The following is a 16,911-nucleotide window of genomic DNA, read 5'->3' on the forward strand; positions in this document are numbered from 1 at the left end:
CCAAGATAAATAGATGACGTACAAAAAGTGTTACTAAAAACCAAGGCAAACACGTTTCTGTCTACTCAAAGGATATTTTAATGCCAAACACCATACTAACACTCATGTACAACATCATATAAGTCAAGAGAAGTGACACATTAAACAAGGTGTAAACAATCTCTGTATGTACAATCGCCTCCCCAGGGACTTCCTCTGTAATTCTGTAACAAACACGGCAAATAGAAAAATAAAAACCCAGGTATTAAACTATTTCAAAATTGTCTGCAGCGGGTTATATTACTGACCGCTACCTTTAGTGAACCTTCAGAAAAACAGACTGTCTAGGAAGTGATGCCTATGTTCATCTTAACTTCTGTGCCCCATGTAACATTTCATGTGTGAAATTAAATGATATTCTGTTGCACACATGTACAGTTTTAATGTGAGACTCACATTCCAGCATTAAATATGACGGATTTCTCTCTTCCATCTAATCTCATCTAAAATATCAAAAACATTCCCAATTTCATTAAAAGGCAAGAAAGGACAAAAAAAAACAACAACAAAAAAAGTATTTTTATGGGCATTCAATATCCACATTTGTATTCGAGCAAGAAATACAAGTTAGCTTTAATAAACTATGACAAGAAATTATTGCTTGTGTTTTTATCCTTAAACTGTACACAATTCAAAACACTGACATTTAACCAAAGAGTTGTTGTTGACGACAGACTGTGAAAAGATAAAACTGCGTCCAGTTTATTAGCGATCGTCTGAGACATTACCGACCCTCCTGCACGGATTGTAAATAATTTTGAAAAGTTCATCAACAAGAAAAAGTTTGAAGTGCTGGTTAGACTCAGCTACATTCAATCATCTTAAAACTGTTGTCCTAAAAACCGACAATAGAAATGCACATAAAATGGATCCAATTATGTTATAAATGAGTAATTTTTTTTTTCCTCTTTCTCTCTCTTTTTTTTTTTTTTACTAAACAAAAACACTTTGGGAAGATGTTCAGCAGACTAAAATTTAAAAAAGGTCTGTAAATAACCTCTTTTGGTAAAAACAAAACAGAGAAAAAAAACAGTAAAACTGCCTTTTCTTGATAAAAGTCTTTGCATCTTCTGGCTAAATGTTGACACTCTATATATATTTTTATAAACTGTATGCTACACACCAATGACACCTGATAAAAAAAGAAATCTAGTTATAAACAACATATTTACAAGAAACATTTTGGGCAATTATAAATTATTGTTCTTGACACACAGAGCTGACATGGTACTAATGTCGACCAGGTGCCAGAAATGTTGAATACATATTTTTATACTGACTGTATAGTGCATCGTTTTGCCTTCACCCCCAACTGAAAACATTCAAAGCCTAAAGAGGTTTACAGCTGGAGTTAACAGAACGTGAACGGTTTTATCCTTCAGTTGTTTAGTTTCGGTGACGAGAATCTTAATTCAACTTTAGCCCAGATGAGAGCAAGAGAGCCGCTTCCTGTGTTTTTATCGAACATATTAGCACTCTGATGGGTGGCTTTTTCCAATATATTTGTTGCAGGATTTGCAGCAAAAATCTTGAACTAGAAAACAAACAAGTAAAAACCAATATCGTTTGGCAGCAGAGTCCAGTTTTGGAAGGTTGGAAAAAAAACAATTTCACCTCAGGCAGTTTTAAAGTGTGCAGGCGTATGAACTGTTTGAACTACAGTGTCCTGTACTGCACCCGGTACTTGTTGATGTTGAGATAGTGGAGGACTTCGGGGCTGCATGTGGTGGTGCATGACAACAGTCCCTCTTCCACATCTCCCATCAGCCACTTGTGAGTGTTGGTGGCCATTTCAGGAGTCACATGCTTCTGGGCCCAGGAGTCCAGCCAGGTCTGGAAGCGGCCGTGCAGACGTGTGTTTACCCGCTGGTGGGACTAAAACCACACAAATAAGAGGGGAAAAAATAAACAAGAACAACAGAAATTAGTTGAGAAATCGTCCGGCGACTAATTGGCCGGTTTTTCACTTGCTCTGCCCTGATCATTCAGGCTGCAACTGAAAATCTGTTTATTTTTTAAAATCTGATCATTGAACGAATCACAACCAAGACTAAACATAATTAACATTCAAACACGCATCGGCAGCATCAGACACATGTCTGGTGCGACTTAATTATTTACTATAAAACAACACACACTGGAACACACACTGGGAGTGTTAGGGTTTAGCAACCAGCGTTCGTTCTTTTGGAATCTGAACTATTCAGAGGCATCACAGCTCCTCGTAAAACCCAGCCAGGAAACAAAAAGGATCAGTCCTGTCTCAGTACACTTCATGCGTCTGATATGTGTTAAAGACATCAATTGAGTTCATGCAGAGCTATTTTTCCCTTTAAAATATTAAGTTGAAAACAGCTGTTATTTTTTTCTGAAAAAAAAATATTTTGAAGCAAAGAAAACTTTTATTATGAAGTCTGGAAAACAGTTTGTGAACTATAATCTATCTTGTGAAAGACTACAGAAAATTTCCTTTTTTAAGCGTATATATTCAAGGTAATGATTAATCAATTTTCTCAATAATCAATTAAACTGATTAATCACTTCTCCCCTAATGTAAAATCCATGCAGAAAGACTGAACAGCTATGCTCCTATTAAGGGCTTTCTTGCTAAAAGACAACAGCAGTGATCTTATAAAAGACTAATTAGCTGCAAATGAGTTTAAGACGCACAAAGTCGATTAAGAATTAGCCGCACTACTTGTTGCTATTAAAAGATCTGACAGCGATTATCAACCGAGTAGAAAAAGTGAATACATATTTACTTTAGAAGAAAAAAGAAAAAGCTGCCTGTTCTCACCTCATGAGCTCTAGAAAGCGCAGTGTGCCTATACATGTAGTCCTCTGATTTGCAGACGTAAACCATTTTGTAGGAGTTTAGTTTGAACATGCACTCCATCTTCAGCTCACTGCTGCCATCCTGCGACTTGTCGGAGGAGCCTTTAGTGATGCGTTCTTGCTGCAGCTGCTCCCATCCTCTCTGGCATTTCCGTATCCGTCGCAGATTCCTTAACAGGAAAATACAAAAAACATTATTAGATGATATTAACAAATTGAATTTAGTAAAAATACTCTGAAATCTGTATCATACATATTGATGAATACAATTCTTTAAATCAGGTATTATTTTTATATGTTGACACAATATGCAGGCAAGAAAAAAAAAAAAAAGAAATCATATTTTAGAAAACAATTTTTCCAACCAACGCATTCCAACTCACCAAGTATCAGCTTTAATTTTTAGGGAGTCAAATCATTCGAGGGAAAAGTGGATCTAAAGGAGCAGCAGAAGCACGAGTCGTAATAATTCTGCACTGTGCTCTTACTTTTTTGCACAGACACATTGTTCAGATTTCAAAATAAAATAATAAAAACTAAACAAGTGTTGATTGATCCCATTTTTGTGCAGGAGCCAAAACAAATGCAATTATTCATCCCACTGGAATCAAGGTTTTAAATGTGTACTTACCGCACAGGGGATAGATGAGTGAGGACGGAAGCCGAGAAGCATTTTTTTTTTTTTGCATTCAGGGCTCCACTTAAAAGACATGACAGTGAGGCCAATTTATAAAATAAACTGTTGAAGAGAAACACTATAAAACTGCTGCCTGACATATACATATCTAAAATATGTATTGAGAAGGATGAAATGTGACGATGGAAACAGAACTTTAGGAATTTCCCTTTCATTGGGAATCTATGCAATGACTTATTTCTTTAATCAAATATGCTAGTAATCCCCTCCACATTTGATGATACGGAGGAAAAAAAAGATGGCTCCGATGAAAAATTATAGCCAAGAACAAGTGAGTTGAAAAACAAAAACAATAACAAAAGAAAACACACAACAGTGAGTGAATTTTTGTTCTTAAAATAAAAAACAGCAGAAATAAAAGATTTCAGAGGCAACATTCCATCTTTCTGGCATCAGGAAAGAAACGACTATGAACAAATTATTTAAACATCCATTTTATTAAACCCTATTTTTCTGTACAGACTTTTCAGACCATTTGCTTTACCAACATTTTTTTTCTATAAAACAAACAAAATGATTACAATAATCATTATTATTTGACAGAAATGAAAAATATATTCCCAAAAGCTGCAACTGTGGTGTGTGATTTACACCAGCAGACACTGGGGTAAGAACATCTGCTGGTGTAAGAACATCCGGCCATTTAAAGTTGCAAATACAACACGTTATACACTCACAAACAAAGAGAATGACAAGATAAAACAACAACAACAAAAAAAAGACCTCGCTATTCCCATATTTTAGATTTTAGTTAAGCTAGTAAAGTTAATAGTTTGGTCGCTCAAGCCAACATTAAAAGAACTAAAGAAAAAACTGAAATTTAACTTGACCATTAGGAAATCAGCCAGAAAACTAAACGGTGCATCTCTCATTGAATTGCAAAGTGAAAAATCTAACTCATTCCTCCTTTTCTTTAAAAAGGTAAAAAACAGTTTCAACTTAATCAACCCAAACCAATATTTTTAAAAAGTCCTTCGTAATAAATAAGATTTCTGTTAAATAAATGAATAAGTAGATTTTTTTCTAAAACAATGACCAAATAAAGTGCAATCTCCCATGAAAGGCAGTGTTCATCTTTCGAAGTGAAAACAACACTAAGACCTCAAACGTTACACTCTGGTAAACTCTAAACTCCTGCGACCCGTGTGGTTCTCTTACTAAAAAGGTAGAGCTTACAATGTCCACATTATATTTGATTGTAAAAAGCTCTGCATGTCTGGCCTTGCATTTATCTCTGGTAAAGAGTTGATTTTGGAGGCTTGTTTGACATGTTGTAAATGATGCAACAAGAGACTCAGAGCAAAGTCGAATGAGCACAGACAGTAGGGAGACATGTCTGGAGTCTCACCTGGGCAGGAAAACTGGTTTCTGGGCCAAATGCTCACGTAGCTCTGGAGAAGCAGAATCTGAGTTCAGGTACCTGCTCACATAGTCTGACCATTTCTGTGAAGAGAAGGAGGAGAAAACAAAACAAAAAAGTTTGAAAAATTACACATGTACAGTCTTATTTTTTTGCTCCAAATTCTTAATTTATAATGTTCCATTTTAGAATATTATGGACAAAAAATAAAGCATCCAAAATGGCTGACAATTTAAATTATTTGAAAAGTCAGACATTATACCAAAAATACAGAAAAGAAAAAAAATTCTGCATGCATATATCTTTGTATCTCTGTAAAGATGACTTTCTTCAGCCAGAATCAACATGCAACAGTGATAAATATTAGCTGATCTGATACTGATGTTGGAAATCTGTAAAATATCAGCCAAAAAGGTATTATCAGATTTTATGGGCCTGCATCTATAATCTTTGATACTGGTTAGTAATAAATTTTTAATCTCCTGTCCGGCTCTTCTCAAACTTATTGTTGACTATTGTTATATTTGACTAATACCACCTGATTGAGCCTACTCTAAGATTCCAAAATACAAAAGAAATAATAAAAGTATGCACGACTCATGCTGATATCGCATTATATTGTCCTGTACGCAAATCAGCAATATCTGTATTGTGTCTGAAGTGAAAAAGTTGTATCGGGACACTCCTAGTAGCTAACATCATCTTCAAACTGGGATCTTTGCATGTAGATTGCATGGACAGTAGGCCTGTCACAATAACAGATTTTGCTGGGCGATTAATTGCCTCAAAAAGTTATTGCGATAAACGATAATATTGTTTGAAGACCTTTTTACACTGATTTAATGGAAATTACGTAATAATACATGTGATTTTCTGCCAAAGATAGATACACTTTACTTTCAAAAGAACACTTAACACTGGGACTGATACACAAAATAAATAAAACAACCAAAAACAAAAATAAAATAGATTATCAGTCTCCATTAACAATAAATATACTTGAATAAAACCTAAACAACATAAAGCCAAAGTGGAAATAAATACTGCATTCAACCAAGAGTGCAGATTATGAAGTCTGTATAATATATTGCCCTTCAGTAATCATCACATTTAAATAGAGAAGACGGCACATCCGACAATAACTAGGGGAGGAGTTGGAGCGAAATTTCTACCGGAAAACTCGGTAACTTTTCAGCTGTTCTTTGTTAACGTGACATAAATAGGTTATAATGATTTTCATTCAGTCAGGACTGACACTAGCTACATGCATTGCAGGTAGATTGTAGTAAGAAATTAATTAATGCCTGGTTTCAAAATTAGTGAACTGGACTTGTTATTTTGTGCCCATTGTTGGACACAACACGGTTCGATCGAACCGTTATACCGGGGATTTCTGTCGGCTAAAGTGTCTCTCAGGTTTTGATAATGGGTCGACAATCCGCGACATAAGATCGTGCAGCGCGCGCTGAGCATTACACTGAGAAAATAAGGAAGGGAGGATCAGTGGAGAGCACCGGAGTTGAGCCTTTTTTCATTCAGTGTCATCAACAGTAAGAGAAAAAGGCAGGAAGAAACGATATAGCCGATAATTGAAATGAGGTCGATAGTTTTAATTTATTATGCGATTAATTGATTTATCGTTTATCGCGACAGGCCAAATGGACAGATCAGAAATATTATAATTACTGCAATGACACAAAACTCACCTCTCAGCTTTCAAGAAAGTTTAACTGGTGAATGTTTAGATTAGAGTGCAGGTAAATACATAATACTTGGCAGCTAAAATGTGATTTTTTTTAAAAGTATGTATGCACTTGCCAACCTGCAGATTAACATAGAGAGTGGGTTAAAAAAACAATAATAAAAAAAGGTTAATCTTTTTGATTCCTACTTCTGCGTCTGTTGGCTCATCAGAGTTCTCTTCTTCTGTGTCCAGCAGCTCCATCGCCACGCTCACAGATCCTCGGTTCTTCATGAACATCAACTGTGCAAAACAGCAGCAGTCAGTGGCTAACCTCCTAAAAGGACTGCGATACAATCATTTTTAATCTGCTGTTTGATACCTTGAAGGAGTTTTCATCTGTCATGAGTTGCTCCGCTTTCCGCTGGTAGGCCCCCTCCGCTGTAGCTCTGGACGTCTGTGTGGAAACAGCGCCCCCTGTAGCTTTTTTGGCACTTTCAGTCAGGTACATGTCCGTAACACGCACGCATATGTCATCGGTGACGAGGTGCTGGAGCTGAAAACATATTGATTTTAGTATGCGACACATGCCTCAAGTCAAACTGACTATAAACAACAACAAGAAGAAAAAAAAAGAACATTTAAAGGGAAAATAAAGAACATTTCTTTCTGCAGTGCTTTTTACAGTACTGACCTGCCGGACGATGCTCTGGATCAGCTTGTCCATGGTGAAGGCGATGTAGGCGTGGATGGTAAACATTTCCCTGAGGGAGTCCTCGTACTGAGCCGGCTCCATGTTCCCGTCCAGAAGATTTCGCACCATTTCCAGAAACACGGAGTAGTAGTCTTCAACATCAACATCCACTGCAGACACAAAACACCATGAACACCGAGTTATTTGGGTGTAGACTGTAATATAAGCTGCACCATAACAGGGTAGTTAAGCTCAGTGTAAAGAAATGCATTTCATTTTAAAGTTTGCTTCTTATAAATTATAGTAAAATTTCGTCAAACATTTTTTTAAAGAGTTCTAAGATATAAATACAATTTTATCCAGTCCATTCAATGAGGCTGCAACCTTTACAGTCCAAAGAGCCATTTTGTCCTCAGTCCAGCTAAATAAAATTAGTTTAGAGCCAAAAATACTACACAACCTCTGAAAAATTATAAACAATTTTTTTTTGCTGGAGTATATATTTTTTGTAAATATCTACTACCAGAAAAACAGATCTTAAAACGAGTGGTATTTTTTGTGTTTATCTGGTGTGGGAATTAAATGCAATTGCTTCATGAAAAAACTGAAAAACAGCTAAAATTAAACATTTATTGACACCTATGACCAAATATTTACTGCAGACATAATTAAAAGTTAAGCATCTGAAAGATTTGGTTCATGTCTACTTCAAAACAATCTGGTGTTCAATAAAATTATTTTTCCTTCTAATAAATGGAACTGGGAATAAAATTATTTCAGGAAAGCATGCAGTCTCCAACATTGTTGAGTATCATAATGTTTAAGAATACTATGAGGATTGGCAAACTTAAGTGGACTGAAGATACAGAAGCTCTGTGTGAGTTAGATAAGAATGCTAAAGATAAAGTTTAAAACTCGTTCTTACTCGGTTCTTTCATCTTCAGCTGGATGGCTGGGTTTTCATTCTTGTCCCTTTTCAGGCCCAGCACTTCCTTTTCCCACTCTCGCTCACGGGTTTCCTCCTCAATCTGCTTCTCGGCCTGCCCGTAAATCCGCAGCAAACGGGAGCAGAGGATGTGATGAAGGCGGAAGAAGACATACCAATAGTTGTTCACAAAAAACAGGTTGTAAGCATCATCTGTGCCCCGCAGTTTTTGAGCTGCCGTGTTGGAGAACAAGAGCTTGGATTTGGATGGACTGCGGCCTGGAAGGCCGTTGTGCTTCTTGGAGCCGACTTGACTCGTCTCCATTTCTTCTTCTTCATCTTCCTCCTCTTCCTCCAGGTCAGAGAGCTCGCCACGTTGTGCAAACAGAAGGTCGGGGATGAAATGATTGATTATCTGTTTGATCTTGAACTTGTCTTCTTTCTGAATGCCCACTTGTCTTTTGACATGATGAATGATGAGAGCAGCGGCATCCTCCAGGATCTGGCTATCGTCGTAGGTCTGAGTCATGTGAGGGCCGCTGGGGGGCAGGGCGGCGGTTTCCTCCGAGGCGCGCTCCTGGCGCTACAATACACAGCAGAGAAAACTGAAGTCAGTTTTGGAGTTTTTCATTTATGTCTTATAGAAGGTAACAAACATAAACGACACAATTTCACAACTCTAGTTTCTCTCAGCTGTGAAATGTAGTTTTTGCACATACACATGCACTCCCTAAGCTTTCTCATAATTTTAAAAATAAGAATTTGGTGGAGGTTTGACAATTTATCAAGCTTAATCAAACGAAATCTGTATCAGTATTATTATTGTTGGTGCGGTTTCTGTATTTACTATCAGTTTGATACCAAATTAATATGCAGTATCGGACACCTCTAGCTTCAATAACACAGAGTTGATTATACCAACAACAAAAACTTCCAAAACAATTGTAATCAAGTACACATAGAATAAAATCATTAAAATTACTTACATCTTCATATAACATCTCAATTTCATTAAGTAAAGACTTGGAGCGCAGCACTTTGGTGTCATTCTGTTTGAAGTTTATGCCTTGATGATCGAGTGACTTCAAGTAGTACTTCTCGTTCTGTTCCCGCCAGATTTTGTTGAACCCTCTCTGTGCTTCTTTCCACTCTTCTTCCTTCATTTTTAACCTGAATAGGTGATGAGACACGTTAGGATTCATCAGGCTACGGCATGTTGAGGAAGTTAAAAGTGAGACCATTACCTTTTCAGAACAATGGGTACAGACACGGCAGGGTTTCTCTTGAGGCCGTCAATGATGTCGGGAGCTTTGTCTCCATATATCCTCTGAATGGCTTTGCGGTGAATGACTTCGGAAGAGCCGCCCATCGTGTTGTCCAACCTGAAACGCAGCTGCTCCTCAGCCGACATGCGGGACAGCCTCCTTTGCACCGTCTCCAGGGCTCGTATTGTGGCAAGGTTGTTTTCCAACACAATGTCCAGCTGCAGAGAATATGGTGAAAATGCATTTCCTCTTTTAAAAGTGTCAAGTTGTCCCTGGCTACCCAGATGCCAAATTGCACAGAAAAAAAAATAGGCTTTCCATGTTTTTCTCCAAGTTGCAATTACAAATCTCAAGGCCTTTTCTTGTGATTCTATGTGACAGCACAATACAAAGCATAGCCTACCCACAAAATGCTATTTATGGAGAAAAACAAAACCTGGACACACAATCACTCAAATAGTAGAGGCAGTATCATGCTGTGGGGATGCCTTTCTTCAGCAGACAGGGGGATTGGTCAAAGCAGACTAGAGAATGGCTAAAGCAGAAATATAAGGCGATATGTGAAGAAAACATTCCCTAATTTTCACAACAAAAAAAAAAAACAACTAACATTTCAAACTATTATCCAATCAATGTTTTTAACCCTTTAGTATGAGAGATGTTGACACATATTTTATTCACTGAGCCTACTGAGATCCATGCCACCTTTGGTTTTGCAGTGATAGTTCATCACCTTAGAATGACTTGCTGCCTTGTGTTGGTCCTTCTTACACAACCCCAATAAAGTACACACAAGGTTGCAAAGTTGCTAAGAGACAGAATATGACATTGAACCAGATATGCAAAAGACCAGAATGATTATTCCTCACCTCAAAGCGCTCATCTTCACATCTGTAAATATGCTCCTCGTATTGAGTCTTCTTGGAGCTCACGAATGTGGAATCCTCAGACCAGGATGGAAAAGATACCCATGTATCATTCAAAACCTAAAACAAAGAATTTAATTCAGATTCAAAAATAAAGGCATCAAATAATTTAATTTCTTATTCTGATCTGTAGACATTTTGTCACACAGAAAAGAAAAAAGAATGTTTAATAGCTAAGCGTATCTGACTGCAATGACTCAGATTTAAGATACACAATATATATTTTTTTTTTTAATGGTGTGGTCAAGTTGTCTTGGTAACATGATGGGACATATTTAACTCATCTCTAACCTCTCTGCACAGCGGTGTTCTTCCTGTGCACTTAGGCTGCTGATAACTCTTTGGCAGTGCTCTGTAGCTGGACCCCAGCCTCTTGCAGGAAGCATAATCGATCTCCATGGCGATGCCCTCTGTAGAGCGCTCCTTGGGTAAACTCTCTGCATGGCTCAGCTCCCCGTGACTAGATTCACGGTAGCCCAAAAAGTTCTTAAACCAAGTAAAAAGCTCTGGGAATTTTCTGTGAAAATACAAGGATAGTCTTGAGGTTAACGTTACTAGATTAATGTCTACAGGTACAAGAGGTACACAAGAAACCACAGATTTACCCAAGAAATGGGATGACTAGCTGGACCAGCTCAGTGCGAGAAATCACTTCCTGGTTGAAGATGTGCAGACATCGGAGGAAGTTGTCATATGCCTCTGAGCTCCGTAGAGCCTTCTTCACCTGCATTTTGTTGTTTCAGCAAAGAAAGTTGGATTTTAGATCATTTTTATTATAAACATTATAAAAATGTTACTTCAAGCAAGATTTTTTGAAATATTAAATATAATAAAGCTGACCTTCTCAAAGAACATAGTTTCAGTGCTTGTGCTGAGTTTACCAACTTCAGCCATGCCGTGGGCCTTACCAAGGACAAGAGCCTTTTTCTGCAAAAGTTTAAACATGTTTCATAAATTAAACATCCGCTAAACTACAATTCATAACGAATGTTCAACTTTTGTTATATTTTAAAGATCCGTAAAACTGATAGATGTCTTAGTGTACCTTGAAAGGCGGTGTGGATCCCACTCCAGCAGGTCTCCTGATTGGCAGACCATTTTGGTTCAGTCTCTGTTTGTTGTTCAGCGAGGGTCTCTTTACTGTGGGACCGTGATCATTACGGACTGACTCGGCTCTGTCTGGAGGACTCTTCCCCAACAACTACACAGAGAAGTGCATATCACAATTAAAGACAAAATGGAAAAAAAAAAAAAGAACCAAAATCCAAAAGTAATTTTGTGTCAGAAAACATTTCTGAGAAACTACATAAAAAGGAATTCAACAGAATATAAACATTCATGTTAAGGAAAATATCTGAATTAAATAATTACATTTCAAATGAAAGCTTTAAATTTTTCTCAAGCATGCGAGACAAAAACAATGTCTTGCTTGTCAAACAAAATGTTTTACTTAACATCCTCACTCTGGATAAATTGTTATGAAATTCTGAACCATAGAGACTCAGGCTTGGTTAAGATTTTTGAAAGTTTTATCTCAGTAAAATTTCAATTATGATTTAAATTTTAAGCATACATTATTCCAGTTTCAGAATTTTGTTCCCTGCTTGACTTGCGCTGGCACTGTGTAAGTCAAGCACAGTGCCAGCAGTTCGCTGGGCCTTTACAAGGTAACATTGTAATCACATAGGTTGCAGGCAAATACCAAAATTCCAGTTATTTCAGCTAAATATTTACAATATTATTTAACTTCATCACAGTATGGTAATTTATTCAATGTTAATGTCAAGCAAATTTAAGGCATAATTAAATAGAATTTAAGATCTATTTGGGAAAATCTGTACGTATTTAAGATTTCTTCTTCTAAATCTTTAACTTTTGAAGATCCAGCGGTATTTAACAGTTGAAGGTAATTTTTTATTAGAAGTCCAGTGACTAATAAAACACTGATCCAGTTAGTTTTGCATAACAATGTTGTGTCTGCATTCAGAGACTCACCACTGAACTGTTTGCATCTGGCAGGAACTGTCCAAATTCTGAAAGCAGGTCCTCTTGGTTCTTAAAAAGTCTGGCCACTTGAGTGTAAACCTCCTGTTCAGTCAGAGCAGGTGTGTAATTCCCCCCTGCCTCTTTAGCATTACGCTGTTCTTTCTAAAACATTTAGAATTCAAAGAAAGCAGGAGTGAGTTGAACTTTCTTTTGAAGTTCTAGAGATATTAAAATTTCATATTCTTCACCTGGTAAGTGTGCAGAATTTCTAGGAAGGCCTTATAGATATCCGGCTGGCCCTGAAAGCGGTTCTTGATCTTGTTGACGTAATTTATGGCGTGGTTAAACTCCACAGGTTGGTTGTTCTGGAGAGGTGGCCCGCTGGATGGGGTGCTGCTGACGGGAGTGTGGGGCTGAACTGAAGGAGAACGTGGTGAGGCGTATGACGGGATGGATGGATTCGGCTGGCTGGTGGGTGTGTGGGCCGGAGACTGAATAAGCTGCTGAGAGAAACAACAACGCAAAAATATGTTATGCTACTAAACCACCACAAACTACTACAATCAACAGATAGGTGAAAAAGTATTCCACCTTGCTGGCTTTGTTTAAAGCAGGTTGAGTGGTGATAGTTGGGGTAGGGTTGGTGAGCAGGCTGGTCTGTGGGAGACTCTGGTGCTGTTGGAGGCTGGTTGGTTGGCTAGATCCTCCATTTGCTGGGATGTTTTGTACCGATATTCCTTGAGGAGTTATGTAGTGTATCTGACCAGGTGTGGTTACGTTCACCAGATCGTTGGTTTGAACCTCGATCTTATAACCAGGCGGCAGGAAAGTGTTGAAACCCATGATGAGGTCTGGGTGCCCCTTAAAGAGCTGCGACACACGGTTAATGACTCCAGGAGTGTCGATGCTGCAGAAACAGAATCATTGACACAGTATTATCACCTAAAGTACTTTTAACGAAACTCAAAAACATCAGTTCTGAATGTGAATTTGAAACACAGAAGTATTATTGTTTGTTTTTTTTGTTCAGAATCAACCCATGAAAACAAAGCTGACCTCTGGGACTTAAACTCTTTCATTATGTCGAGAAAGTCATTATAAACTTGAGGTTGATTCCCAAATTGCAGTTTCACTTGATCCAGATAAGACAGGGCATCTTCAACCTACAAAGCAAAAAGTTGAAATATATTAGCATATTCCCTGTTCTGTTTGTTGTGGAAATACATTATCAAACAAAGTTTTTTTTTTTTTTGACATCTTAAGCCAAAAGCATTTGGTTTTTCAAACCTTTAACCGCTGAAATTGCTGTTGCTGCTGCTGTCCTTGCACTGAAGCTATGGGTGTGGGGGGATGAACATGACCCGGGACCACTGCAGGTCCCGGCGACTGCACAGCCAGGCTATGTGTATGAGGGCCAATAAGTGGTGTAGCATTGTTGTGCCCGTGCCCACTTGTGCTTTGAGGCATAGTAGGCACCTTTAAGGTAGAAATAGAACAGAACCAAGTAAATACTTGTTGCATAAAAAGCAAGTTTCTAAGTGTCACTGACTTTTAAAAAAATATGTTACAATGTAAATATTTGCCTCATATCATACCTGGTAGGCCTGGGGCAGAGAGTACTGTATACCAGTTGAGGGCTGCATGGTGTCTGCAGCAGCCTCAACAACAGGTGGGGCCGGGACAAGAGCCCGTTGAAAGCCTTCTCCAATAGCTTGAACTGGGGGACGGCGTGGTTGCTGCTGCACAAAAATCGGTTCTGGGTCTTCTGCACGTCTCTTCATGGTATACACATACTCAGACTAGAGCATACTTTACTCGAGCTGAAAGGAAAAAACACAAGAATACTTCTTAAACTTTCTCACCTACTTTCTAAATGTAGTCATTAGGGCAGTGCAGGATTTAAAACTGTGAAACAAATCTCCAAACGCCCACTGACACACCTCAGTAAACAGTGAACAGCGCAACTGTCCGTGTTGCTGGATTTTTAGCCTATTATTTGCGACATAGTGAGCAATATTTTTCAGCCGGCAATGATTCATAAGATAGGTGTCATTCATAGCAAGGTCTGCACAATACACAAAATTGCAATCTCCATTTCAATAACAAGTCTAGATTATGTACAGTATTGCATCCTAAGTACTGAGAAAGCACAATCTATATGCATATGATGTATTTGTTTATTTAAGGATCCAATTCGTCTGCATCATAGTAGAGAATATTCTTCCTGGGTCAACACCAAACATTACAATTAAATTACAATTTAGAGACATTACAAAACAGCCATTGTGTTATTTTCTAAGACAAACAAAATTAAATTAACGTCTTACAAACATTACAAAAAGACATAAAATACATTACCATGCAAACAATTTCAGCAATATCAAAACTAATTTAAAAATATGTAAGATTATGTATATCCCACCAATTGTATGGAATTTCAGTGCACTTTATAGAAAAGCAAATTAAACTTTCTACAACTAAAAAACTGCCAAATGGTTTGGAAATCATGACAGTGAATGAAAAGTGAAGCAGTATCGTCATCACATTCTTAAACATTCACAGAATTTCAACTGCATTTATTTTACCCTACATGGATAAACTTGGTAAAATGTACAATGTTAATTTCTTTTAAAGTTTTTTCAGATGTGACTTTGTTTCAGTATTTTGTTGCTTCTAATTTATAATTTCTCATAATTGCTGTTTAGTTTAATATTTATTGGAGATTAATTTATTAATTAGGAGGCTGCACATTAATTCCCATCCCTTTACATGGGAATTAGACATGTTTTATTTTCTGCCCTTTTCAGTAGCACCAAATACTGGTCAAGGTATTTTATTTTACATTGGTCATTTAAGCCTTCCTTCGCGCCTTAAATATATCTTACGTTTCTTTCTTTCTTTTTTTTATTTTTATTTTTTACAAAATAGCACAGCTATACATAGAAAGTAATTTCTTGACGGTCCCTAAGTAAACGTCATCCGATTTAGCCAGAGGAGGGTAGTCTTTGTGCCTCATTGCCCTACACCACCGTCGGGAAGAACACGGTGTTAGAGCGTAAACGTTTCAGTCGCAGATAGTGTGTCTTTGTCACATCTAGCTTCGGTTTTTCTTCTTCGAAACGAGAAGCAAACACGCCAGACGGCGAAAGGCTGCGATATCAGTACAGCAGCGCATCAAAAAAAACGAACATTTATCCGATTTATGCCTCCATTTTTGCTGGCACTGTCGCTCGCTGCAGCGCTCTCGTCTCCCCTCCCCCTCCGTGCTAAACACCGAGCTATCCGTTTTCGGCTAGATGACCGCTTTCGCTGGTCTGATGGCTGACGTTGACTTTCGTCCGTTTCAGTTTATGTGGCAAGCAAGTTATGGCGGTGTCTATAAGTTGACAGCGAGACAGAACCAGAAAGTAGTAACTTGTCACTATCGGGTTATTCCTGAAAGAGCACTTTATTCAAACATCTGATGAGCTTAACTGACATTACCCTCTGTGCTGGATAGAAGACATGTAAGAAAACTTACTTACAGTCGTGCAGTAATCGATCGTTTCAATAGTCACTTTTCGTAAACAGTACGCCACGGTGCCTGAATTAAGTTATATTGATAGTCATTCATTTCGCTAATCTTAAGTATCGTTAGCTCTCGAAGACCGCTAGCAAGCTAGCGAAGGCTAATGCTTGCGCTTTCAAACGTCGCATACACGTTCAAGTAAGCGTTAAGTTTGCTGATAAAGTTTCCAAAAATAGAGCCTTTTTCAGAAACAATAGTCTCTTAACAAAACCCACTTAAACATTGAACTGGAAAAGGCAAAAACCAACTAACAGTAAAATACATCAGGTTAGCCTGCTTAACGCTAGCCCATCGGCTAATTCACGTTGCTAGCCTCATTGGCGACTAGCTTCAGTAAGTTCTCGGCGCTGCAGCCTAACGTTACCTTTGCTAAAGTCCTCAGTTTTAAGATGGAATAAAACAGAGCGACACGATTCTATCACAGCGGAAAAGCGACTGGTGCCTGGTTCTTTTTTACGTCTTTTCGGCAAGGTTATGTTGCTGCTGGCTACCTTAGCACAACAACCAAACCCCATTACCTCGGCTAACATAAATTAACTTACCTAGATCGGCTGCCAACAACTACAACTTTGCACTCCGATGTATAGGATCCCCGACTGGAAAACTGCTACTCCAGCATTTATCAGGCGGTGATGAAAAAAGAAGGAAAGTTTTGAGAAGCGTTGGCAAACGTAAATGTGAGAAATGTAACTGACTGTAGTGGCTACGTCGCTAACAACAGTGTATGTATGAAGCGCTGTTCCTTGAACATAGGGGCGTGGTCTGCTGTGAAGGCGGCAAAGTCTCCGCCCACATCGACCTGAGATTGGTCAGAATTCCAGAATGAAAACAAATACTGTAACGCTAGTGAGCAACAATCTCGCTAAAGGCATCAAAATAAGGGCTATGAGCGCGTAAAGTGCTAGGATAGCTGTCATAGATTTTCATGCTGACAG

At 38.1% G+C, this 16,911-nt stretch overlaps 1 protein-coding gene across 3 annotated transcripts; it reads right to left on the reverse strand.

Moving 5' to 3' along the window:
* Nucleotides 1-54: 54 nt before the first annotated feature.
* LOC129364228 (paired amphipathic helix protein Sin3a-like) lies at nt 55-16,720 on the reverse strand. Of its 3 annotated transcripts, none has more exons than XM_055036760.1 (21): nt 16,519-16,719; nt 14,004-14,228; nt 13,696-13,884; nt 13,465-13,571; nt 13,000-13,315; nt 12,657-12,908; nt 12,418-12,570; nt 11,468-11,623; nt 11,263-11,349; nt 11,028-11,146; nt 10,714-10,939; nt 10,366-10,482; nt 9,476-9,714; nt 9,218-9,401; nt 8,232-8,814; nt 7,307-7,476; nt 6,995-7,168; nt 6,823-6,915; nt 4,920-5,014; nt 2,837-3,044; nt 55-1,914 (listed from the first exon to the last, which is right to left on the reverse strand). In XM_055036760.1, the coding sequence occupies exons 2-21, from the start codon at nt 14,187-14,189 to the stop codon at nt 1,696-1,698; spliced, it is 3,873 nt and encodes a 1,290-aa protein (XP_054892735.1). In that variant the 5' UTR covers nt 14,190-14,228; nt 16,519-16,719; the 3' UTR covers nt 55-1,695. The 3 variants fall into 3 exon arrangements, with proteins under 3 accessions (XP_054892735.1, XP_054892734.1, XP_054892736.1); XM_055036759.1 differs by having other exon boundaries at nt 12,657-12,911; XM_055036761.1 differs by lacking the exon at nt 55-1,914 and having other exon boundaries at nt 2,927-5,014; nt 12,657-12,911; nt 16,519-16,720.
* Nucleotides 16,721-16,911: the final 191 nt, after the last annotated feature.

Source organism: Poeciliopsis prolifica, unplaced genomic scaffold, assembly GCF_027474105.1.
Source record: "Poeciliopsis prolifica strain line A6 unplaced genomic scaffold, Auburn_PproV2 SCAFFOLD011, whole genome shotgun sequence".
Lineage (NCBI taxonomy): Eukaryota > Metazoa > Chordata > Actinopteri > Cyprinodontiformes > Poeciliidae > Poeciliopsis > Poeciliopsis prolifica.

What these genes read in the sequence shown, in the direction of transcription:
- LOC129364228 (XM_055036759.1), bottom strand. Translation starts at nt 14,189, where the DNA reads ATGAAGAGACGTGCAGAAGACCCAGAACCGATTTTTGTGCAGCAGCAA. An exon ending in CTAGTCATCCCATTTCTTGG is followed by an intron (nt 10,940 to 11,027) that starts GTAAATCTGTGG and finishes GTATTTTCACAG; the next exon opens with AAAATTCCCAGAGCTTTTTA. An exon ending in CAGATGAAAACTCCTTCAAG is followed by an intron (nt 6,916 to 6,994) that starts GTATCAAACAGC and finishes TGTTTTGCACAG; the next exon opens with TTGATGTTCATGAAGAACCG.